The sequence below is a fragment of the Neltuma alba genome, unplaced genomic scaffold (assembly GCF_004799145.2).
Source record: "Neltuma alba isolate B1F8T4 unplaced genomic scaffold, ASM479914v2 tig00012127_pilon, whole genome shotgun sequence".
Lineage (NCBI taxonomy): Eukaryota > Viridiplantae > Streptophyta > Magnoliopsida > Fabales > Fabaceae > Neltuma > Neltuma alba.
Genome location: NW_021636679.1, coordinates 35,199 through 58,984, shown reverse-complemented (window position 1 = coordinate 58,984; position 23,786 = coordinate 35,199). Strand labels below are relative to the sequence as shown.

Below are 23,786 nucleotides of genomic sequence, written 5' to 3'. Positions count from 1 at the left end.
TATCGTGCTTTCTAGTGTATGTTAATTAGTTTCAAAAGATTGAAATTATGTTTCAAGAAAGGTAATTCTTAAATTAATGAAATAAAGAGTAGGAAGTGAAATGACATTTCAATCTCAACATCAGTAAAATTTCTCACTCTTTAAAGCCATATGCCACTATTTATATATTTATTTTAAGAAGCCGTCACTTTTTTACTTTACTCATTACATTTAAATTTCTCATATCCTTTCATTTACTTTCTCTTTCTTTCATTTAATCTCTATATGTATTTAATTCCTCTCAGCAATCAAATCTATCACGGAAAGGCAAATTTAATTAGATTCCTTCCATATTCCCTTATGAGGAAAACCAGAAGGTGAAGAGAAGGTCCCATCACTGCCACTTGAAGTTCTATAATTAGGGCCATTCACAGGCAGGCATACTCTGCATGCAAAACCAAGAGAAAGAGATAAAGAAAACCTCTTTACGAAACTTGTTCCATGGCCAAACTCAGTTGTGCTTTCCTGGTATTGTCTCTCATAATAGCCACGCCATTTCTGAGTGCCGTGGAAGTTGCCGCAGGAAGAAGCATCCCAGGTGGCGGCGGCGACAAGTACGACGATGGCGATAAGCTGTATGGAGCCTCTAAGTTCTTCTGGTGGGGAGGACTAGGACCTTGGGGACTTGGTCTGCTTCATCCATGGCTGTTTGGTCCTGGTCCCTTCTGGTGGCTCAAAAATGTCAAAACCACAAACCCTAACAACCCCAAGGCTTCTGAAGTTCCCAACTTCGGCCCTACTTCTCATTCTCCATGATATTATATTATTATGGAAGCTTATTTGTGTATTTGTGTTCTTGTGGATGTGTGACAGGAAAGTTACTTCTCTAAATGTGTGAGTGTGTAGGTTTGATATTTAGGATTTGCATGCATGCCCTAATATCCTAAATAATTTGCATGCATTATATTTGGCTTGAATATTGGTTTTGTGCCTTCTTGGGTACGAGTAATGTTATACATTAATGAGCCTGTCAATGGCTATATGTGATTTGCTGCTTCTTTGAATAAACATTCTATCACAGTTTAATTTCCTCTGTGTTGAGTCTTTATAATTTATGATTCATGAATACATACATACATATATATATTATTGAAGGCCTTCCTAAATATTGTTGTCTACAAATAACAGAATTTTTTTTTTAAACGAAAGTTTAGATAAGTTAGGTCCTGAGAACTCATCAGGATTAGGACATGCCTCCAAATAACAGAAGTTATTGTTCTAATTATTGCCCTAAACCGAGACAAGAATGCTTCTCTTTAATTAGAATTATATATATTGCGGATTCAATTTGTGTCCTCCATTCATCCTGCATGATATCTTTTGAAGCCGCTCAGAAGAAACGTTGAGTTAGAAGAGTGTCTACAACTAATTAATCACTCTCTCTCTACTTGAGAATCAAATCAGTTTATTATCTATTCAACTATCTAACTTCATTTTTGTCCAGTGACTTTGCTCAGTCCGAGAGCTTTTGGTAACAATGAACTTATAAATCCTACCACAAGCTACATTATTACTCATAATAATGAGATTCATCACCTCAAATTTTGCGTAAAAACAAGGAGCCACTGTGTAGTTTGTATCAGCCATACTTTTAAATACAGAAGCTAGTTGAGATTTGTTTAGATCTAGGATCACACTCACTCATTTTGCGATGAAGTACCCTTCCTGTCTTTAATATAAGACATATTTAACTAATTTGATTATATTAAGGAAGTTAGTTAAGTTAGTTAATTATAAAAAAAAAACATATTTTTCCTATAATACTATAATTATCTTCCTTAATATCCTCCCTTTCTCTTCTACTTGATTATGGTTGAGAGAGTATCCATAGGGGTAATTTTTTTAAAAAAAAAGAAGATAAATATGATAAACAGGTTTTATATTTAGAACCAAAATCAACTTAACAATTAGGTTTTATATTAAAGAGCGAAGGAGTAATAGATTAAGAAAATAGTGATTGAATGAATTTAAAGTCAAATTTTGACTAATCCGTGTTCATCATTGATTCTTGTCTCAATTCTTGTTATCCCTTGTTTTTTTTTTTTTAAATTTCTTTTACAAGCTTCTTGTGATCATAAAAAGGTCGGCATCGCTTTTGGTCACTTCCAAAGACTTCTTGGATTGTACTAAAACATTCGAATCTATATATTGTATCCATCTTTAATTTAATTCATTGCCAAGCATTCGCCAAGCCCTGGGAATGCTTTTCAATTAAAATATTATAACAAAATACTCTTTGGTCATAAATATAAAACTTATTTTATAATGTAAATTACACTATAAAATTGGTTTTATATTTAAGATCGGAAGAGTATATCATTTTTAATTAAATTATTTATCTGGCAAATTGTATTTCAAGCATATAAAATTAAGATCCATACTTTGATATAAAAGAAAGTCAAATTACACATGAAATAGTCAGGATATATAATAATTTTACTTGTCTTTTGTAAGATACAAATTTCTAGCACACATAACTTATCAATATTAAAGACGAGAAAATTTATAAACAAAATATGAACTGGAAAATAGAGCTGATAAAGCAAGCTAGCGATGCAAATATAGGCTAGCCTGCAACGGTGCAAGCCCACCAAGGCGAGAATTCTTCTTTTTTTTTTTAATCAAAAGCTATTATTATTGGTATGGGTTGGACTTAGCTTGAAACGTTAAAATTAGACTTGGAGTCTTGAACTTGAGCAGTGAATTATAATCAAATAATGTAAAGATTAATTTATAAGTTAAGAAGATATTTTGAAAAAAACTAACACATATTTTTTATAAATAATTAATTTAACTAGTTTTTTATTCAAATTAATTAAATAGATCTTTTATGTGTGTGTGTATATATATAAGTATCACATGTTTATTTAATCTTATAAAGACATGTATAGTAATGCAACAAAGAGGTGAAAAATAAAAGATGGATAGTGCTCTTTATATAACATCAACAATAACAACAACAACAAGCCTTACCCTACTAGGTGGGATTGGCTACATGAATCACACAACGCCATCATACTCTGTCAACAACCCAATCTTTAGATATGTTTTTGATCAGGAGGTCTGGTTTAATAACCTCATTGAGCGTTCTTCTTGGTCTTCTTCTGCTCTTTTTTATAGGACTCCATATTGTCATATCTATCCTCCTCACTAGAGCCTCCAATGGCCTTCTCTACATATGTCCAAACCATCTTAAGCGATATTCAACCATTTTCTCTTGGATAGGTGTCACACCGACTCTTGCTCTAATATTTTCATTTCGAATCTTGCATGTTCTTGTATGACCACCTTCCATCTCAACATCCTCATTTCTGTTACCCCAACTTTGTGCTCTTGTTTTCCTTTCATCACCTAACATTCACTACCACACAACATAACTGGTCTTCTAGCAGTCTGATAAAAATTTTTCTTAAGCTTCTCAACTACCTTCTTATTGCAAATAACTTTAATAGTTTTCCTCTACTTTAACTAGCCAGCTTGTATTCTATGAGAAACGTCTCCATCAATTTCACCATCCTTATATATAATAGATCCTAAGTATTTAAACTTTGATACTTAAGGAATGATTTGATGGAAAGAAAATATCCTCGGACATAATATTGATCCCTTCTATGAAATTTATATCTTCGACTTCTGTTTCAATGTTATTTATTTGTGCTATTTTCCTCACCATGGTTAATTATTTCGCGTTGAAAACCATATATTTAATCTATTCTAAAATTTTAATAAATTTACGGCGTCTATTAACATATGTTTAACACTTTGGTATTTTTAGAATTATATAGAATTAATTATCATCATCTAATTGGTTAATTCTAAGAATCATTTTGTAAACAGTTTCCTAATACTCACGTACAAAAAATATGAGATATTCACATCCCTGTTACCAAGTTCTTATGAAAAGGGTATGATTTTTGTACCCGCCGAGTGCTGTCCAAAACTACAGAGTTAAATACAAATTTGTTCCGAAAGTTTTTATTTAGAAGTACTGGGTATTTAGAATTGTTTTAGAAGTAAATTTGCTCTAAAAATTTAAAATGATAATAATATTATCCCTTACTGAAAATAGTAATGTTGACCGTTAATATTTTTAATGATAGAGGGCAATAATGTTATTATTTTAAATTTTCATATCAATTTGCTCCCCAAAAAAGCTTTCAGGTACCCAACTTTCTTAAATGAAAACTTTCAAGACAAATTTGTACTTTAACCCAAAACTATATAATGATCACACTTTGATTGAAAAATGATGAACTTGGTATTTAAACGGGAAATTGACATCAAAGATACAACATTACACGGGCGATTATCTTATATTGGCCAGACATATATTTAAACAGAAGAGAATTTTGGAGAAAATAATTGTGGGAATCCCATTCTAGCTCCTCATGGATGGGCGATTCAATCCCTGATCAATCTTTTGACAAACCACATACTACCTCTAGTTCTTAATATAATAGTTAATTAACTAATTTGAGTAAATTAAAAAAGTTTGTTGAGTTAATTAATTGTAATAATTCTCTATTGTCTTTCTCAGAATACATTTACTAATCATGTATTAACTAAAACTATCATTTCATTAAATCAATAAACATTTAACATGTGCAACTATTACAAAAACTATTTTGAAAAAAAAAAGAATAAATATGATAAATAAAATAGCTTGGAATCTTATATTTAACATCAAATTAAAAGTAAAACTAGTTTTGTTATTAAAAACTGAAGGTAATATTACATAATGACGAGTGAACACTACCCTATCAAAATAACACCTCTGGTCCAAACTAGATCTTATAGAGGAATATCTTATCTGTGTATAACTAAAATGCTTTTTCTGTCATAGCTACATCTGTTTCCTATTTTTCTGGTTTTAAGGGCATCACTCAAGAGAAAGGAAACTGATTTACCCTTGTGTGTTTGATAATGAACCGCTCATACGGATAAAGGAGAAAAGGGAGGAAACCTGTAATCCGAATAAAAAAGAAAAATAAAATTGGATCGAGGGTCCCTTTGATTTATTGGGCAGATCCAAATGATGTGTAATCTGAGCAAATTTACAATAAGGCCCACTTACATTTAAGCACCAGAAAGTCTAGTCTGTTACTAGATATACTGTGTAATGGCAGCCTTTTGGTGATACACTACTTGTCGCGTTAACAAATTCAAGAAGATTTGGGGGGGGGGGGGGAAGTAGGGGAATAAAATCACTTGTTTTGCCATATTTGCCAAACCTTCAACTAGTTGATGGGAGAAACAAGCGCTTTCACAGCAAATTCTACCAAAGGCAAAGCATTTATCCTGTGCATTCACCGGAGCCTTGGTGAAGTTGTTGCAAAATCATGTGAAACTGCATATGGACAGGATTGGACAAGACATGACCATTGCTTGGTACCCTGCCTGAAAAATAAACAAACTGAAAAATACAACCCATTACCCAACCCTGTCCATGAAAAGCTTTTGTAAGTTTGGGCTAGGCAAATACAGGCTAGGCAGGACTGACTTCTATACCCAGCAAATTAATATATTATATTAATTAACTAATTATTTATATTCCTCTAAATAATCTAATGTAACTTTATATTAAAATGACAACTTGACCCTAATTTAGTTATTACTAATTAATATACTATGAAACTACATTTTATAGTAGTTAAGGGGAGTGAACTATGACAAACAAAAATGTTATTATTATATTTTATTAAACTTAATTGCTTTTCTAGTTTCTAAAATTTCTTAACCAAATATGAATTTTTTTTTTCATAACTCCCAAATACTCATGGATCAATTATACAAATTGCCAATAGTCATAATGTTTGCATTAAAAAGGAAAATAATAATACAAATCATAGTAAATGATAATGTTTAACGCTCGAAATCATTTGAAAATAAATAAATATAATAAATACTGAATATTAATGTAACAGTGTATTTGATTCAAGAGATAAATATGAGACGAATAAAATATATATAAATAGAATTATATATATTTTGGCAGCGTATCATACCCTGCCCAGCCATGCATGACAATTTGCCGGCTTGAACATGCCTAATATTTCTTTTGGGCCACCTTTTTTTTAGGGCAGGCTGGGATTTTTTTTTCGGGTTTGGGTGGGCAATACGGGCAACCGGGCTTCATGAACACCCCTACATGCCCTGCCGACCTCCCTTTTAACAAAAGGTCCATATCTACATGTTGAACGGTTAAAGAACAGCAACCTTTGGAGGTTCAAGTGGTTTTCTCTCCCTCTCCGTCCCTCCCTCCCCCTCTCTGGAGATGAACTATTCGAGTCATCAACTGAAAATTCAGTAACCTTCAAAGTCTTCTATCGAAGATATCTTTCAAGGCAACCGGATTAGCTATTAAGGTAACTAAAATTTCAAAGAACTCAAGTCAACCAAAAAAAAAAATCTGCGCAAAGTGCAGTGAATGAGCTAAAAAAATCATCTCCCCAGGATTTATGACTATCAACAAGAAATTCAGATTCAGAAATGAGGAAGACAATCCCCAGCTTGTGAAGTACAACAGTATGAAGAGCACTGACATATCCTGATTAAGCACCCTATTTCAAAAATCAGCCCTTGATGGTATAATGAATAGTACATATTCCGTTTATATATTACTGGAAACTTGAAAAATTGAATTCATATAATTTACACTAACATTTCATCACTTGCGCTGAAAGTCAGCAGGTTGTAGTAGAGCATTATTCAAATCTAATACTTGTTACGCCTACAAAGTCAGAAAACAAGGAAGCACTTCGACCGATTTATATAATCAATGGTTCTGGCTATACCTTCAACCAGTTGCTGGCAGGAAGACCCTTCTAAGCTCCTTCACAGTAACCTTTTTCCTGCAGGTGGGGCATTTACTTTGCACTTTTATGGCAGCCCTAATGCAATTATTGCAAAAAATATGACCACATCTTGTTGACATTTCTTCTACTAGTGGGCCCATACATATTGGGCAGTTAAAGACAGGATCCTTTGGAGGTTCTGGTGGCATTCTTATGTTTTCCGTCTGTAAATGAAATATTCAGGTTAGCAATTTGAGTCCCGAAACATTTCAGTCCACTACTGACTATATTTAAAAAAGTCTCAACTCAACCTATCAAAATAACATTTCAAAAAACCACCATATAGTAACAATTTTTATTTTCCTAAAATTTTTAGTAAGGATGTAAACATTTCTATTGATTTCTTTGGTAAAAATTAAAGCATAAAATATCAAACCCAAGTAAGATTTCTTGTTCTCTATTTTCATGCTGATGACAGCTATTGGGTGAATGCCTCTTAACACGCCGCACCTAGCCTTGCCTTGCTCCTCAGCACACTTTCCCCTCACTCCTTTCACCTAACTTGAGTGGATAGTCAATGACCGGTCATCAATTGATCACCAGACGACCATGAGTTCCCTGGCATTGGAAACTTCAAACCTTCCCAAACTCTACTCCAGGAGCATAAATTTCTGATTTCTTTTCCTTCTATGTTACAAGAAATTTCTTTGGTCTTACCTGACTCAAGGTTGGCCTATATGTGGATTTTAATTCTTGTTGTTGATTGTGATATGCTTTTTGTGTCGATATGGTTTATTGTACATAATTAATATCGATTGTAGATTAATTAGGATATCATTTTGTAATTATTTATTACTCATAAATGCATTGTCTTTTATCCTCACTGTAAATAAGATGCTCATGCAGATCAATACTCGCTGGCTGCATTTCTCCTATTTACTCTAGCTCTCGTCCTCATATTCTCGATGTCTTCCTCAAATTTCTCTCTTGCATCCTACAATGTTCCTCCCTCCCATACTCCCTCTCCCTCTCAATGATTGTTAACTGAGCCAATCACTTTCACTGATCTAGAGCATGAGCAGCCCGCACATTAAAAATCATGCATTTTAGAGCACAATTCCATTGTGGGACCAATGACCCAGGTGCTGCTGCTACTTATGATGAGTAGAATAGGTACTGGCGAAACGATGAAATGATGAAATAAACTTCATATGTGTAGAATTAAAATAGTGAACTACTCCAGGACACCCTTTTCATCAGCAGCACCAAAAGGCATGCAGAAAAATCTCCGAATGTTCAGTTGCATGACGTTAAGTTAAAACCATTTCACTTTAGAAGCAACCAAGAAAATTTATCCATGATAAGAACACATGATGATAACCGTTCCTTGATTTCACCACCAATGGCATGAAAATGTGTTAAAGAGGTTGAAGGTAGCAGCAATCAAAATGACAGGAATTTTCTTCAATTAGAATAAACCACACACTAGATGCCTGAGCTGATAAGGCTTAATGGCAATGAGAAATAGGAGATACTAAAATCAACATATACACAGCAAGAAAACAGAACACATTCATAAGTTATGTATCTGGAAAAAGAAGCATAGGACATAAAGTAATAACATGAATCAAAAGAATTGATTACCATTGAACTGTTACTTGCTTCCAGGTTTACATAAAGATCGCAGTTAATAATTGTTCGGTTTGATGAACTTCTTTTGCGTTTGTTGCGATCATTATTGATCCCTCCTGTCCGCTCCTCTGCAATAAACATGAACAACAAAGATATTAACAACTACCATCAGTAACCAAGAAACTTAACAGACTGGGTGCAAAGGTGCTCCATATATCGCAGATGGTTGTCCGTCAAATCCATTGTACTACTTCTGTTCAACTGATGCAGTTTACCCTTACTTACTTAGTATTTACATGCTTTCTGAAGCTTTGCAAAGAGTTATCTTTCATTAGTATTGTTGCAACCTTTACAATCTTTGTTTACAGTCATCATGTAGTCAGTCGAGGTAAAGTGTGAGACAGACGCAAATATTCATGTCAAAAGCAATACACACAAACATAAAACTGGTACCAAACAAGTTCTTGCCATTCCCCAAAATAGTAAAATTGATGCCCTGTCCTGTTCTAAGAACCACATAATTAGTAAAGTGATTAATCAGACCATCAACCCCCACCACAACCTAGAAACATTTGACATTCTAGGTAAAATCTGAGTCCCAAAGAACTTAACTCCAGCACGACCTACCATTGGCTTTCCTCAGCAAACAATTGAAGAAGTTATGATTAGAATGAATCCCATTCCTCTCTGAATAGACAAACAGAAAGAGCTGTACCAGTGAAAACCCACTGCCCCACAGTAATTTATATAGAATATGAGCCACAGAGCTAGTGAGAACGGGAGAAATGTAGCCAGTGAGATGTGGCTTACATAAACTTCTTATTTATAGTGAGAAGCCTAGGAAAACATAATAATGGTTAACGATTATAACCAACGGAGTTTAGGATAACAATCGGACAACACTCGAAACAAGCACTCACAGCACAGCACATGAGGGTTTGAACACAGTTGTCAAAATGGACTTGACTCCCCGTTCAAGAGAGTCACCATTTTTATGTCTTCATAATGAGTTAAGTCACTTGCAAACTCGTCTGGATCCCAAAGTCATATAAATTGCGCGACTCACATAAACTCTACCTCAGCATTTTTGAAGTGACTAGGGTGAGTAACCTTTGATAAAATTGCTGAACCAAAAGTTTGCTGCATTGAGGATCAAACCCCCTATGCAATGGTTCAGAAGCTTGAAATACTCAACGAATGGAAGAAATGTTTTATTATTTACCTCCTTTAATATGGTCAATGAAATTGATTAACCAATAAAGCACAACTCAATTTGTAACATATAGATTATATTTTGTGCCAAAATTACTTCAAAAATGATAAAATTAGGCTCAATATAATTCCATGTTGAATTAATTAGACCTTTGGTATAAAAAAAAAAAAAAAGAAGAAGAAGAATTAATCAGACCAGCTGTTTTCTCAAAAAAGGGAAAAATTGTATTTTTAATTAAAATTGTACTCATCTTATCGGTGCAGTATTTGAACTTAAGGGCCTGTGATGAATTTAAATCTTCAAAGGTTCACTACTGAGATCAAATTTGATGGTCAAATAAAATTGTCATAGTTTAAATAACAAATGAAATAAAATAAATACATTAAAAACCGATTATCATGAATAAAATTAAGTTTATTAGAATTTTTTCCTTAAATATTGTACATCATAAAACATACCTAAATTTCTTTCCATTTATGGCAATCTGGATAAGATTTACATTGCATATTATATCTTAATTATATTTCACATTTATTAATATAATTAAACTCTTATGTTTTTATGATGCGAATTTACAATACAAGTTTATCTCTTCACGATTTTAGTTAAACTCACAATTATGACAACCTTACACAGCATATCCACAAGAGGCTAAGTTTCTTCCCAGAACTCCTGTAAATTTCTCCATGCCATTTTCGCGGAACTCCCTACATCAAATACTCAATAAAAATGCCAATGTCTCTTCTCCAATTCAACCAGCACAACTTCCTAACTGCCCCTCAGTTGTCATTGTTCTCTAAATTTACCTCCTTTACAATTCCAACCCACCTCTTTTTTTCTTCATTTTTCTTTTCTAGTCAGTCTTTCTTTTTTTTAACACACAAAGGACGAACAAAATAAAGCAGCTGTATCCTATCTCAGAGATGAGCTGGTTGTTCCTCCTACAATCAGTCTCAAGAAAATTAAGCATCAATGAGTAAACACATCATAAAAACCTGGTGGAACAGAAAAAGCGTGCTTAGACAGATGATCACTTGCTTCATTGCCACTCTACTCCTTTTGATTCTTCCAGAATATCCCAGAGATCTATCAGTTGGACAGCAGAGTGGAATGAAGCAGAGCATGACAAGGAGTAAACTGAATATCATGCAGTGTACATAAAATAATATCAAGTTATCAACAGGTGAATCCAATTAAACTACCACATTCATATAGATTTTAAAGGGAAAAGTGGCACAAGAAGATAACCTAAAGTCAAAATGATTTCAAAAGAATTAAAAAAGGAAGTTCTTGAAGGATTATTAAAATTCATTTAAAAAAGAAATGCCATATAGGAAAACACACTGGAGGAAAGGATTGCCATGTTACCTAAATCCACATCAACTATAGTCCTCCTACGATTTCTTCTAAAATTGTTTTTAGCCTGGATGAAAGAAAATTTGGAGAAAAGATTAGTTTCCAACACATGAATCTGATGCAGAATTTAAGATAACATAAAAACAGAGTACAGAAGACTGCAGTCATGCCTCAGCAAAAGCTCTGGGACTGGATTCAACAACATCATCATCTTCAATAGCCTCCACATCAATCATCACAGGTTGTGCAACTGGCAGTTGTTGGCCTGCTTGAACCTCTCGAGGCACCAATTGAGTTGAAGGCCCCCCCTGTTCCTGATTCTCACTTGGCGGGAAACAGTTCAGGTCCAAGTTCAAAACTGTCTTCCTCCTACGACCACTTCTGACAGCAGGTCCCCTGACTGTTTGGGTGCTCATTATGAACTATATTCCCCTATTGAAATTATGAAACCAGAAGACCCTGAAATTACAAGGCATGAGATTATTGTTCTGAATAATGATAAATCTAAACAGGCAAAAATTAACTGCTGGGAACCAGATGAAGCACAAAATAGCAAAGAATTAGAAGTGCAGGAAAATCAAAAAAGAAACACTAGATATAATTATATCACTACTTGTTCACATCCGCTCAACTCTGGAGAAGTCACGAATAGAAAAGTTTCATAAGGCTTCAAGATTTATTGTGGGCAAAAAATAAAAACAAAGAAACATCAAATAATCTGTAACTTAAACATGTTCAGACCATAAAGTAACAATAACTACTCACAAAACTTATTGAGCCAAAAACTTTGGCAACTCTTCTCCTATATCTTCAGCAGTTGAGCATTAAGGGAGTCCAGTCAGAGTCGAACAAAGTACACAAAAATACAGTCAAGAGGATCACAATTAGTGAGCGTAAATTAGTGAGCGTCAAAGGATTATTCAGAGAAATAAACCACAAGTCACGCATACTCATGATAAATCATTCAGAAATAGTAGCCGACAAACAAGACCAAGTTTGACCAGCAAGCTTTACATATTCAACAACTTCGAAAAAGCTAAGTAAATATTCCAAGCAAAACCGGGCCTTTTCACGCTAGAAATATCATTTATGGATATCGTACCTAAAATCAAAACAAAAAATAAATAGTATGCGCAAAAAGAGGGGGAAGCATGTGAAGAGCGAAATTTTCAGGCACCAATATACAAAAATTGAGACGAACAACAAGTAATGCAAAGAGTTGATCAAATCAACGAATTGAATCCGAAACGGAGAAATCAAACCAATCATTGAGAAATCGAAAGCGAAGCAACCGACCTAATCAGCCGACTAATGCACGGAAAAGGAAAACGCGTCAGGAAACGGAAGTGAGCAAACGAACCCTTTCAACCGAAGAAGCAAATCGGAGGCGCAAAGAGCTTCGCAGACAGAGAATCGGCAGATTCTTCCCTTTTCTATCGATTCGAATAAGGAAGATTCCGCGAAGGAGAAAACGGAGAGGGCGAAGAAGCCGGTTCTGAGCGGAGTGCGTCTGAAATAAGTTCCAGCACGTCACGAATGACGAAGCGGGTGTTCCCACGTGGCAGGGGTTTACTTTACAGTTTACGCACGTTTTTTTTTTTTATCCGAAGTTTACGCGCGTTCTATAAAAACTTAAATATAAAAACTTAAAAGGACTTCAGTAATACTAGTAGTAGTAACCATTAATCAACAGCATCCCATCACGGTCAATTTAAGTTTTCTATAACATCAGAGTAATATTTTATGGTACTTTAATTATATTAATCTTTCATTGGCCAAAAAAAATTATATTAGTCTCTCCCTTATTTCACCGTTGTCCATTCGAATGAAACCATCAATATTGTGAAAAAAATATTCTTAAAAAAATTAAAATCATGTTTTTAATTAAAAAAATTATGTTGAAGTAAATTTTATTTATTAAGTTACCTCATCATGTAAATTTTTAAGTTATTTTTTCATATTTTTTGCATATTTAAAAAACAGAGGAAAAAAAATCAAAATTTTACCATTTTATGATTAATGTGAAATAATTTAAAATAATATGCTTAAAAGATTATTTTAGCTCACTTATGCATTTAAAATAAAACTAAATAAATAATTTAAGATAAATGAGATTAAGAATTTAAAATTATTGAAATGATAAAAAATTATGATCATAAATTATAAAATTATTTTATTCTATAATATGATCAAATTTAATCAAAAGTTTGGATATGTTAAGAATTATTATTTTTTGAGGAAACATGAGTGTTGAAATTATTCTTAATAATAGTTATGTTGATGAGGGCATCTTGGTCAAAATAAGAATTAACAATGTAATTAATAGTCAACTAACAATTTCTCATAATTAAAAGACGGAGTATAAAGAAAATTAAGAATAAAAGTTGTTTAAAGAAATTACCCCCAAGACTATTATCAAGAATTATAAAAGTGCTAAAAGCTATGAAAATAAAATACCCCAAAAAAAGGGAAAACGAAACTTTTGATTTTCATCTTACTATCTCTCAATTATCGATTTGATGCCAATAGTTTGATCATTATTAATTTCATCCCAATGATGTAATTCTGTTAAAATGTTACTGTCATCGTCAGAGAATAAATTGACTTGGCACTACAGGTTTGTTGAAGACAGGTAAGCCCTTTTAACTGGCACCAGAAATAATATTATTTCCATAAAATAGAGATCTAGAAACAGGCTTATAAATACCATCAATATCTACTGGAGGGGCAGCAATAAAAGCGACAATAAATTTAGAAATTGCGGTCAATAATGTAGGGATCATCAAAATACCAAACCATCCAATATAAAGACGGTTTTCAGTAACCCTCTTTTCCCCAAGATGTCAGAGATCAAGCCAGTTTGAAGGAGGATGAAGCACGGTCTCAACATTGAATACATGCATCTCGTGAGCTTAAGTAGAACAACAATAATGGTGATTAACTATAATAACGATTAAATTACTGTTCTATATGACACACCCAGTTTTGTTGCTTCCTTGAGCTCTTTTGATTAAAATACGTTGCCACATTGAAACCAAAATGAATAGAATACGAAGTTGACTGCTGAACTTCACAAGCATGTCATAATCTTATAATCCGGGCATCTAAAAAATTCCCCTCCCAATATTAGCACTGGAGGAGGTGAGAGATAAAATGACCAGAAGCATAATCTTCGGCAGTAGAAATTATGCTTTATCAAGCCTAATCACAACAAGTTAATTGTGACGCGAATAGGATGATGCTTGGAAAGGTAATACAACAACCGAATCATAACATGATTTCAGCTCTGTTCTGAATAAAGTACTCAACAGTCAAAAAGCATGTTCAAGACTCAGTTGAATCATGGTTTTGTCTTGAAGAAGCAAGGAAAGGAGATTAAATCTGAACACCGGAAAACTATCAGACAGGGAAAAACTTAGTAGTCTGCAATAAACGTACTGCAACAGAGATTACTTATTCCCTTTCAGACCGTTCATGAGCAGCAATATGGTAACATCAAGCTTTCAAAGACTCTCCAGCTTTTACCAGATCTTGAAGTGCCTTAGAAATCTGGTCCTCTGTCAAACCTTCCAATCTGATGCCTTTCTCAACACCCAAGTCTGTGACATACAAGTAACACAGGCAAAATTACTTTGTGGACTTCTACTTGAAAGGATGCAACAACAGCAACAAATGCCCCTGTGAAAGATAGATTACAGATAACTGATCCTAATGTTAAGTCAATCGAAGAAAAGGCTGATGTGATTTTGCATATGGTGATTTTGAAAGATAAATGAAATTTTAGAAGAACTTGCTTCTATCACTTTTCTTCCAAAATGTCCCCATTTCTTTCATTCACTCCCCCCAACCCACCCGCCGGCACGAGAAAAAAAAAAAAAACACACACACAGCAGCATAAGTATCTTTTACAAACAATCATTCTACTTTTATTTTTTCTCGCAAAGAAAAAGGCCAAGATTAAAACTCTAGAAGTTTGGAATCAGATGTCTCTCTGTAAAAATGCAAATCCTAAGATTCAGTCTTACAACTCAACTGATGAGAAGAAATCAAACAGAGTTTAAAAATATTATGTTAAAAACATGGTTACAGTCAAACATGATATGCCATTCTACAAATTTCAAAGCAAGCATACAATAGATCCATGCAACGCGCAGACTTAAAAAACAGAGCTCAAACTCTGCATTAACAAATGAAGCTATAACAGAATTCAGCCTCAACACAGTAGTTTTCCTTTTCAAGTTTTGAAAATACCGACATAAATTAAGGGCACAAAAGGCAGTGAAATAGTGTCATCCAAAGGGAATACACGACTACAGCATAAGAAACTCAAATCACCAAAAAAACATAAAATAGGATTTACGGCAGGTGATACCATATCTTGCCCACAATTGAGGTTCGACCCCACTGCATTCACGGATCAATATTGGCAATTTGGGGTTCAATGTCTTTAGCTCCTTATAATTCTTTTCCACAAATGCCCTGGGATAACAATGAGGGCTCATATCAGGCTTAGATACATAGTAGATGTATTTAAGTTTAATCAGTGAGCAAATTGGATGTATATGGTTAGAGAAGTCATGAATATTTATCAAGAGAGAGTGCAATGTTTTAAAAGCCGGACCGGAAGTCGAGCCGGAAAGATCAACGGGTCATGGTTCAATCGGTCGGATCGGTCGGACCATTTGGTCAGACCGGTGATGCAATAATTAATTTAAAACAATATTATATACATATAATTAGTATATATGAAAAATATCAAATTATTAAATAATTTAGAAATGCATTTAAATAATCTAAAATTATAATGAAATCATTGAAAATGGACTAAAACCTTATATATTTAAATTTATGTATGTTTAAAATATTTAATAATATTACAAATTATCAATTCATTCAAATCAAAATATTTTTTTAAACGATAGACCAAATATCAAAACAAAAAGACTAGCGACTTACAATTTTAACACCACAATATATGAAATTTTCAATGAAATAATACTCTATGGTTATAAATAGTCTAAAAATATATTAGGATACTTAAGGGGATCAATTTTTTTATTTTTCTTCTATTATTTTTAAATTTTTAGTATTTTTTCAGTCAGGCTAAAAAACCGTCTGGTTTTCTGAAAACCGTTCCGGTTCCCGGTCCAACTCCGGTTTCCGGCTTAATAACGGCTCAACTCCGGTCCAATCCGGCTCAACTATATGAACGGTTTTTTGATCCAAACCGAGCCGTTAACGAGTCCGGGTCACGGTTCAACCGGTTCGACCGTCCGGTCCGGTCCGGTTCTTAAAACATTGAGAGAGTGTACTACAATTATGACCTTGTGGTTGAGCTTGCAGGCGATGTCTGGCACATGAGAAACCGAACCTCCTTCAGGTACTTCGAAAGATTTCCTCTCCATGCCATTGCTAACCTGGGGGCTCAAATATAGAGTATGAGAAATTAAATTGCCTTGCCAGAAAACAACGAGGAAGCAAAGCCAACTGTTAATAAACGATCAAGACATTTAAGAAATCCGTCGTATATCTAAATGTCGCTAGGCATATTAAATTATCCTGATCAGAGTTTTGTTCTGAAACAATGTACATGTACAATCAAGTCCTCAAATTTAATTTGCATCAGAAATAAAACATAAACAAATAAATACATCATCAGAAATGAAAAAATTTTAGACCCAGAAGGGGAGTCATTATCAGAAATCAGTATCTAGACAAAGATTAAACAACAGATACCACAGTGGTGATTGGGGGATACTGGGATAAATAAACCGACGGAAGAGAATAAAAATGAGAAGATATTTCTGAAATTAAATGAAAATAAAACAGAGAAATAGAATATAAGCGATAGAGGGAAGACAAAGCTCACTCCGTTAAGTTGCTCTCCGTCTCTCAGACGACCACCGTCTTCCTACCTCCTCAGATCTCTCGATACGCACCAGTGAAAAGGTCGCGTCCCGATTGCCTCCTTTTTCCCCGATGTCCTCTTCGGCTGCTCTTGGGATACGACGGCGTTTCTACGAAGCTATGGAATTTATTCGGTTTTGCTTTTTTTTTTTTTTTTTTTTTTTTTACCAGAGCTTTTTTTGTTTTTTTAAGGACCATAGTTTTCTCATAAAAAATTAAAAATAAATAAGTGCTTACATTTTATTTAATACTAACAAGTCAGATTTAATCTTTACAATTTTAATTTTAAATAAAACAATTGGATTTATAAATATGAAATTTTGATTTATGAACATTAACGTGTAAATTTAATTATAGATTATACAATTTACCTTATAGATATTAAATAAATCTCTTCAATCTTGTTAGTATCAAATAAAATTTGGAAGACTTATTTATGTTTAATTTTGGTTTATCGCTGGCAGAAAACATTTTGGTTTATCGGAAGCTTCAAAAATGCTGAAATGTTACCCAAATAACATCACCCTCAGGTTACAAGGTAGGATTAAACCATTAGACTACAAAGCTATTAATAAGAAAATTTTGAATTTAGCTGTGAGTTATCTCCCAAAAATATTTGATGACCATTTCAGAAGAAGAAGAAGAAGAAAGTAACAAGATTCTAAAACACCGAAATTTTATCAAAATTAAATTATACTTCCAAAAAAGAATTAAAATATAATAATTCAATTATTACCAACCAAGATCTGACTAATGAATCATAAACCATTACTTCGACCAATTTAATGAACCAAATCATAACATTGCTATCAAGTAGTTTGGATTTAAGTTGGATTAGATTTAAAACGGAAAATGTTCTTCCAGTACAGAAGAAAAATTCATTGTTTACCATGTTTGTATTGTGGAATTGTTATTTTTTTATTTTTGGTTACAATATTGTGGAATTTTAATTGACATACATTCAAACAAAGCTTTTTACCCCACAAAAATAAGATATTTGACCATTCAAATAAAGCTACAGGACACAAGAGATCCATTTAACAACCCACCCATTCATTAGGAAAGAATTATATAATCAAAATGGTTTAAGATTCCAGCTAAATAAATATTAAGTTGAAACTCGAAGCACGCAATGACACAACAAATTGCTAAAAAGAAAACGAAATAAAAACCATAATCTTGGTAAGTGCCTTTGTTCAACAAATCATAATATATATATATATATATATATATATATATTAAGTATATTTTGGTCTTGATAATCGCATCAGGTTTCAGTTTGGTCTCACAAAGTAGTTACCATCAATGCATTTCATTGATGTTTTGCCGCAGCATGAGATCCTTCGTCCTTGAATATTTACAAGTGCTCCACAGACCTCATGATCAATCACAAGAATACTTTTTATCTCTCTTTCTGCTCAGAATCCAATTCATCTCTTTCTAGAAATCTTTATTTGCACCAGCCAAAGCACCAACTCTGAAGAAACGAGGTTTTGAAGATAGAAGCATCAGTATAGGGAAAAACTACAAACTTTCAAAACTATTCTCAATATAACAAAAGTACTGCTAGGTACGGTTTCATCATTGTATCTGACATGGTTACCATAGAAAACAACTATTTCTTTTTTTGACCAGATACCGCAACTATTCCAAAGCACAAGTTACGGGCAAATCCAAACTTACCATATAAACAAGGAATAAATAAAATTCTTATGATAATTGTAAACCTTCTAGAGTATATAATCAACCAAAATAGTAATCCAAGTTTCCACCATGCTTAAATCAAAGTAATATGCAATAACCAAGTTTTCCGCACAAGTCTGTGCATAGTTATTATAACTTTTGAGTTAGTAAGATTTCATATCAATATTGGAAGAATAAGTTTGTAGGTGCTCTTACAATTTATTCAATATGTAGGTGTACCTATAAAAGCCTAAGAGGTTCATATTTTGGATTTTCAAGTAACCAAAGAATATTGGTAAAGTACGTATCTGTGCAACTTGATTCTGGCCACAACATGCATCATACGTTGTTGGCATACCTTTGCTTTGTCTTTAATATCTTGGTTCCGGACAATATATGGTCTCTGAGTGGGTGTGCCGGGCGCTTGTCCGCCACCAGCTCTCTCCTCCTTCACTTTGTTGAAAAGTTGAGTATAACCATCAGCTGATGCAGGGTCATTTTCATCCCACTCGCCAAATTTGGGAACAGCAGCAGCTTTGTCAGGCTGCAAGACCGGAATGCTAAAGATTAGAATTTAATTCCAAGGTCTGAGTTTATTCATAAAATCAGGGAGCCAATTGGTACTGGGCTGTCTCGAATGACCAAAATGTGGTTTTACTCTTGATGTGATATGTATTAAAACTTTTCATTTCTTAAGAATAGATGTTACAATAAAACAGCAGGGCAGGATAAATAAAGAACTAACAGATTCATCGCCTCGATGAGGTGTTCTGAGTCGGGATCTTCCTGGTGTACCATGGCTGCTGTCGTAGGAATTCTTTCCTTCCCAAGAGGGACTATCTCTGCCTGGGGTCTTCACCAAGCGATGAAGGGGTGAGCGTTCAATAATATACTCAGACCCAGTACCTTGTTTTGCAAATTTCTGACGAGTGTCAGCAGAACCAACTCCCTGACGATGTGTTGAATCATTGCCACTTCTATCACCCATACTGTCATGACGAGCTGGAAAATCAGTAGAAGGCTTAGGAGCAACATCATCCGTGCTCTTTTGTAATTCAAGTGTTGATCTCACTGATCCTTTTCCATTTTCATCCTCTGAATTAACCATGGGTTCAGTAGGTGGGAGATCAGAAGAAGATGAATTATCATGAACTGAATCTGGATTCCGCTCAGGAACATTTGGATTCATCCTTGAGCCAGTTCGATCTTTTCGTGCCTTCTCAAAATAAGCTGTATAAGGAACATTATCTTCATTTTCCCAACTGCCAAATCTTGGTACTTGAGCGCGTTGCTGTCACATTGACACATTAAAAAGAGCCCGTCAACCTCCCAGTAAAATATCAATAAATAGAACCCCAAATACAAGTTTTAGTTTGCTTCCACAAATCAGGATAAGGGTCAATGGTGAAGAAAATGGTGAAGAAAAGAAAACATTTAAAAAACAAAAAGCTCGTTTGTCTTACCTGGCAATGAAGATTAAATTTTGGCACAAAGGGGAGGATGATGTAGAACGCCGAAAAACAAGGGAAGGAGAGAAAGGGTGGGAGAAGTGGTCGAAAGAATATGAGGTAGGAGAAAATAATTGAAAGCTCTTCATATTATTCAATGCCAGAGGTCGTACCAATGAAGAGTTTTAGCACATATTTATAGTGCCCTAATCATCTAAAAGATTACATTGATTCAAACAAAATCCTAAATCAAAACAGAAAACAGAATCAAATATCCTTCTTTCTCTTACAAGCCACAAAAAAAGAAAGAAAGAAAAGGAAAGAAAAAGATTCAGCGTGTCCAAGGTTACTTCCAAAGAGATGGTGATGATGATTGATGACATACATAGTTCAGTGTTGGAAGAATTTATTTGATCCTTCCCTTTCAGCCATCTTGTGGCAAAATCCTATGGTAAGTATTAGCTTATAAATGTACTTTTGTGCATAATCAAACGAAAAAATGTAGCCATTTGAGTAAAAAAAAAGTGCTAAAAATAGCATCTTTAACAACTGTTGACGGTGGCTGATTTAGCATCACATAAAGCTTAATCTCAAATCTAGGGCATTTCATACTAAAGTTTTCCTCATAAACTCAAAAAGAAAATCATGCAAAGCACCACAACAAAGCCAGCACGATAATCTCTTCCAATGCAAATGAAATATTAGATATTAGACTTCAAAATTCAAGCACTTCTCCAACCAAGTAAAGCAAATTACTGCAAATATGGCACACTGTAATCAGAGAGAGAGAGAGCTGTGTGCTCGGAAGAAATGTATTGTTTGATTGAACTCCCTGTAGCAATATAAACAGAAAATAGGGTCCTCCTTGTAAAAGTAGCTATCTCCAACAACAAACAAGGGAAAACTAATATCTCGAACGAACAAACTTGTACAGCTTAACTATCAGCTTCTATTGATTCAACATGAGGAAACACCAAAGAGATGAAAGCGTGTTTTGGTTCTATAACTTCATACAAAATTTCAGTTTCATCCCTTAATTTCATAAAGTACCTTTTCGGTCCTCTAAATCACTGATATAATTTTTTATGCGAATCATTGCTATTTTTAGAAATTATGCTTAGTAAGTCAGCATTTGAAAAATCTAAAAATTTAACATGTTAGGATTGAACAGGGAAAGACACACTTAAGGTAAGTTAAAGGACAAAGATGCACCTTTGCCACAAATACCGTGTTGTTAAGTTTTCCTTTTCCATAGTCCTCACCAAAAATTTATTTCAGGGTAAGGAGAAAGAAAGGAGCCTCGATTCATCATGCTATTCTTAACTTAAACACTATGGTTTATAATTATAAAAGTAGCTGCCAGTTACAAGGATAAACCAATAAAACTAAACATCACGAGATTCTAACTGAATATGCTCGATCTGGCTTCCAAACAGAGTCTAACTTCGTTCAACTTGATAAAGACATCAGAAGATGAAGAAAAAGAAATTCTCTACTTTTAGGGAGGGGAAAGGCAATATAATGCAGGTGATTGAAACTCCGATTTCTCATCAACACAGAGAGACAAGGCGTGACGAACCTAAGAAAAAGAGAACTTACACAAGAGAAGAGAAAGAAAAAACTTACCGCCATTTCTTTCTGAGCTGAACTTGCAAAGAAACTCAGAAATTGCCGGGACTAATTCGTCAAGAAATTAAGCTTGACGGACCAGACCACGTAGAGAACTCAACGCAAGAAGCCCCTCCACAGACTTGAAGGACCCAGCGAAATGAGAGAGAGAGGTTTTACTATCATTGACCGGTGCCACCGGTAACGTCTGACCATTCTCTTCCATCTTGCTTTCTCTCTGTAAATTCCGAGTTTCGTCGCTGTTTCAGAGCTTTTCCCTCGTTCAACACTGCAATCTGGTGTTTTCCTTTTTCTTTTTCTTTTTTTCAGCGGTGAAAAAAATTCTACAAAAATTTACTTTGAGAAAACAGCCAAAAAAAAAGTTAGAAATAAAAAAAAAATTGCAAATAAGAACCGTTATAATATTACTATTGATTTTGATAAGAATTAATAAACAAATAATAACAATTTTATGAATGATCCTTATATACGATTTTTTTATTTTTAAGATTTTTTTTTTTTGCGATTTTTCATTTACTTTGCCACAAGTGTTTATTTCTCTTAAAGTTGAAATTTTTTTTAGGAAAAAAATTCTTTTCCTTATCTGTTATCCTCTAAAAAATTGGAAAAATTGGGAATAAATCTCTTCTTAAAAAATTAATCGGTATGTAGTCTCTAAAAATTTTGTGCAACCCAACTTTCCTTATTTGTAATTCATTTTCCCTTATTTACAGTCATCTTCTCTTATAGGATATGTAACATTAAACTTTCTTTATGGGTAAGTTATCTTCTTTATATGTAAATTAGTTTCTTATACCTAAATAATATTTCGTGCAAATTATTTTCTTTTTATGCAGTTTGGGTATTTGAATTAGTGTTTTGAAAGTGATTTTTCAGATTTATCTTGTATCCAATTCAACTTTCTTTATCCAATCTATCATCTAGTTACTATTTGTTGACTAAATTTTTAATGAGGGCCAATTTTTCCAATGAAGGCCAATTTTTCCAAGATATTGTATCCGACACTATCCTATATCTTTCCATAGAATATGAATATGAATAAAAGTTTAATTAATTATATTACTAACAAATAACAAAGGACTTTGTACTTTAATGTCTGCTAACTCCCAAGATCCCTATGTTTTTATCTAAAATTAGACTCTGTTCTGATACATCATTTATCACTCATTCCATAATTATTTATGAGAAAGAGTGACAAAGAATAAGATAAAAACAGCCATTTCATTTATTTTCACTAATATTAATATTCGAGTTCTTCATACAATAAACTAATTGAGATGAAATTTGAGATATAAACTAAATAATGATTTTATAATATGATTTTTCGAATTTCACAAAAGCAATTGGGTGGAGGAAAAACTAACTACTAAATAAACAAGTAATATAAAGGACGTTCCGACGTTGTCGCCGGTCAACAAAAAAAAATCAAAGGACGATGTTGCCAGCCGGGTATGTTTGCTTTTGTCGGCAGATTGGTTTTAGCATTATTGACTATTAACTATTGTGTCCAGGACCTCCCACATCTTTTAATCTTCTTGATTTAAGAAAAAAGTGCTTAAACTCATTCAACGAGTTATTTTTCACTTATCAACAAAGTATGCTTCCAATGGTGTTTTGGGGTAATGGCACAAAAGCTTCTTATCTTGGCAGATCAAGTGAATGTTTGGTGTCTGAGAAAAGTATTTTTGAAAAGTATTTTTTCACAAATCAAAACATACTCTTCCACATATTTGTTCGTATATCATAAAATTATTTTTGAAATCATTGTTTGTATTTCATCCGAACACTCCCTAAATAAACAAAGTAGGGTGATGTAAATTTATTATAGATTTATTTTCTTAACCTAGGATTTTAGGCTCCGTAAATATCTTGATATTTAGGTTGACCCTATTAGAAATAAATCATACTATCTCTGATATTTAATATAAAAGCTAGTTGACTAATTTGAGTATATTAAAAAAATTAATTAAGTTAGTTATTTATAATAAATAGGTATTGTCTTTTCTAAAATATCGTTGCTAATCAAGTGTATTGGTTAGAACTATCATTATTACAAGGACTATCTCATGAAAGAATAAATAAATA

General features: G+C 33.5%; 3 protein-coding genes across 6 annotated transcripts; all 3 read right to left on the bottom strand.

The window, feature by feature from the left end:
- Positions 1-6,500: 6,500 nt before the first annotated feature.
- LOC114723254 (E3 ubiquitin-protein ligase RNF4) lies at positions 6,501-12,504 on the bottom strand. 2 transcript variants are annotated; one of them, XM_028909429.1, is made up of 5 exons: positions 12,331-12,504; positions 11,205-11,493; positions 11,047-11,101; positions 8,478-8,593; positions 6,501-7,057 (listed from the first exon to the last, which is right to left on the bottom strand). In XM_028909429.1, exons 2-5 carry the CDS (start codon positions 11,448-11,450, stop codon positions 6,836-6,838), a joined length of 639 nt encoding a protein of 212 aa, XP_028765262.1. In that variant the 5' UTR covers positions 11,451-11,493; positions 12,331-12,504; the 3' UTR covers positions 6,501-6,835. The 2 variants fall into 2 exon arrangements, with proteins under 2 accessions (XP_028765262.1, XP_028765263.1); XM_028909430.1 differs by having other exon boundaries at positions 12,395-12,496.
- A 1,534-nt stretch (positions 12,505-14,038) lies between these two features.
- On the bottom strand, positions 14,039-17,012 carry LOC114723247 (NADH dehydrogenase [ubiquinone] 1 alpha subcomplex subunit 2-like). 2 transcript variants are annotated; one of them, XM_028909420.1, is made up of 5 exons: positions 16,904-17,012; positions 16,359-16,451; positions 15,407-15,513; positions 14,560-14,633; positions 14,039-14,415 (listed from the first exon to the last, which is right to left on the bottom strand). In XM_028909420.1, exons 2-5 carry the CDS (start codon positions 16,442-16,444, stop codon positions 14,410-14,412), a joined length of 273 nt encoding a protein of 90 aa, XP_028765253.1. In that variant the 5' UTR covers positions 16,445-16,451; positions 16,904-17,012; the 3' UTR covers positions 14,039-14,409. The 2 variants fall into 2 exon arrangements, with proteins under 2 accessions (XP_028765253.1, XP_028765252.1); XM_028909419.1 differs by having other exon boundaries at positions 14,039-14,633; positions 16,904-17,007.
- Positions 17,013-17,973: 961 nt separating this feature from the next.
- Positions 17,974-21,831, bottom strand: LOC114723250 (RPM1-interacting protein 4). 2 transcript variants are annotated; one of them, XM_028909423.1, is made up of 4 exons: positions 21,699-21,831; positions 19,370-19,915; positions 18,983-19,168; positions 17,974-18,418 (listed from the first exon to the last, which is right to left on the bottom strand). In XM_028909423.1, the coding sequence occupies exons 1-4, from the start codon at positions 21,702-21,704 to the stop codon at positions 18,392-18,394; spliced, it is 765 nt and encodes a 254-aa protein (XP_028765256.1). In that variant the 5' UTR covers positions 21,705-21,831; the 3' UTR covers positions 17,974-18,391. The 2 variants fall into 2 exon arrangements, with proteins under 2 accessions (XP_028765256.1, XP_028765258.1); XM_028909425.1 differs by lacking the exon at positions 21,699-21,831 and adding an exon at positions 20,088-20,817.
- Between the last annotated feature and the right edge of the window lie 1,955 nt (positions 21,832-23,786).

Excerpts from the sequence above, each read along its gene's own strand:
- LOC114723254 (XM_028909429.1), bottom strand. The coding sequence starts at position 11,450 with ATGAGCACCCAAACAGTCAGGGGACCTGCTGTCAGAAGTGGTCGTAGG. Across the intron at positions 11,102-11,204 it reads GTCCCAGAGCTTTTGCTGAG|GCTAAAAACAATTTTAGAAG; the intron begins GCATGACTGCAG and ends TCTTTCATCCAG. Across the intron at positions 7,058-8,477 it reads AAGCAAGTAACAGTTCAATG|ACGGAAAACATAAGAATGCC; the intron begins GTAATCAATTCT and ends TTTCATTTACAG.
- LOC114723250 (XM_028909423.1), bottom strand. Across the intron at positions 19,169-19,369 it reads CTCATCGAGGCGATGAATCT|CCTGACAAAGCTGCTGCTGT; the intron begins GTTAGTTCTTTA and ends CCGGTCTTGCAG. Across the intron at positions 18,419-18,982 it reads ATATTAAAGACAAAGCAAAG|AGTTGGTGCTTTGGCTGGTG; the intron begins GTATGCCAACAA and ends TCGTTTCTTCAG.
- LOC114723247 (XM_028909419.1), bottom strand. The coding sequence starts at position 16,444 with ATGGCATGGAGAGGAAATCTTTCGAAGTACCTGAAGGAGGTTCGGTTT. Across the intron at positions 15,514-16,358 it reads CCTGCAAGCTCAACCACAAG|GGCATTTGTGGAAAAGAATT; the intron begins GTCATAATTGTA and ends TTGTTATCCCAG. Across the intron at positions 14,634-15,406 it reads TCAATTGTGGGCAAGATATG|ACTTGGGTGTTGAGAAAGGC; the intron begins GTATCACCTGCC and ends TGTATGTCACAG.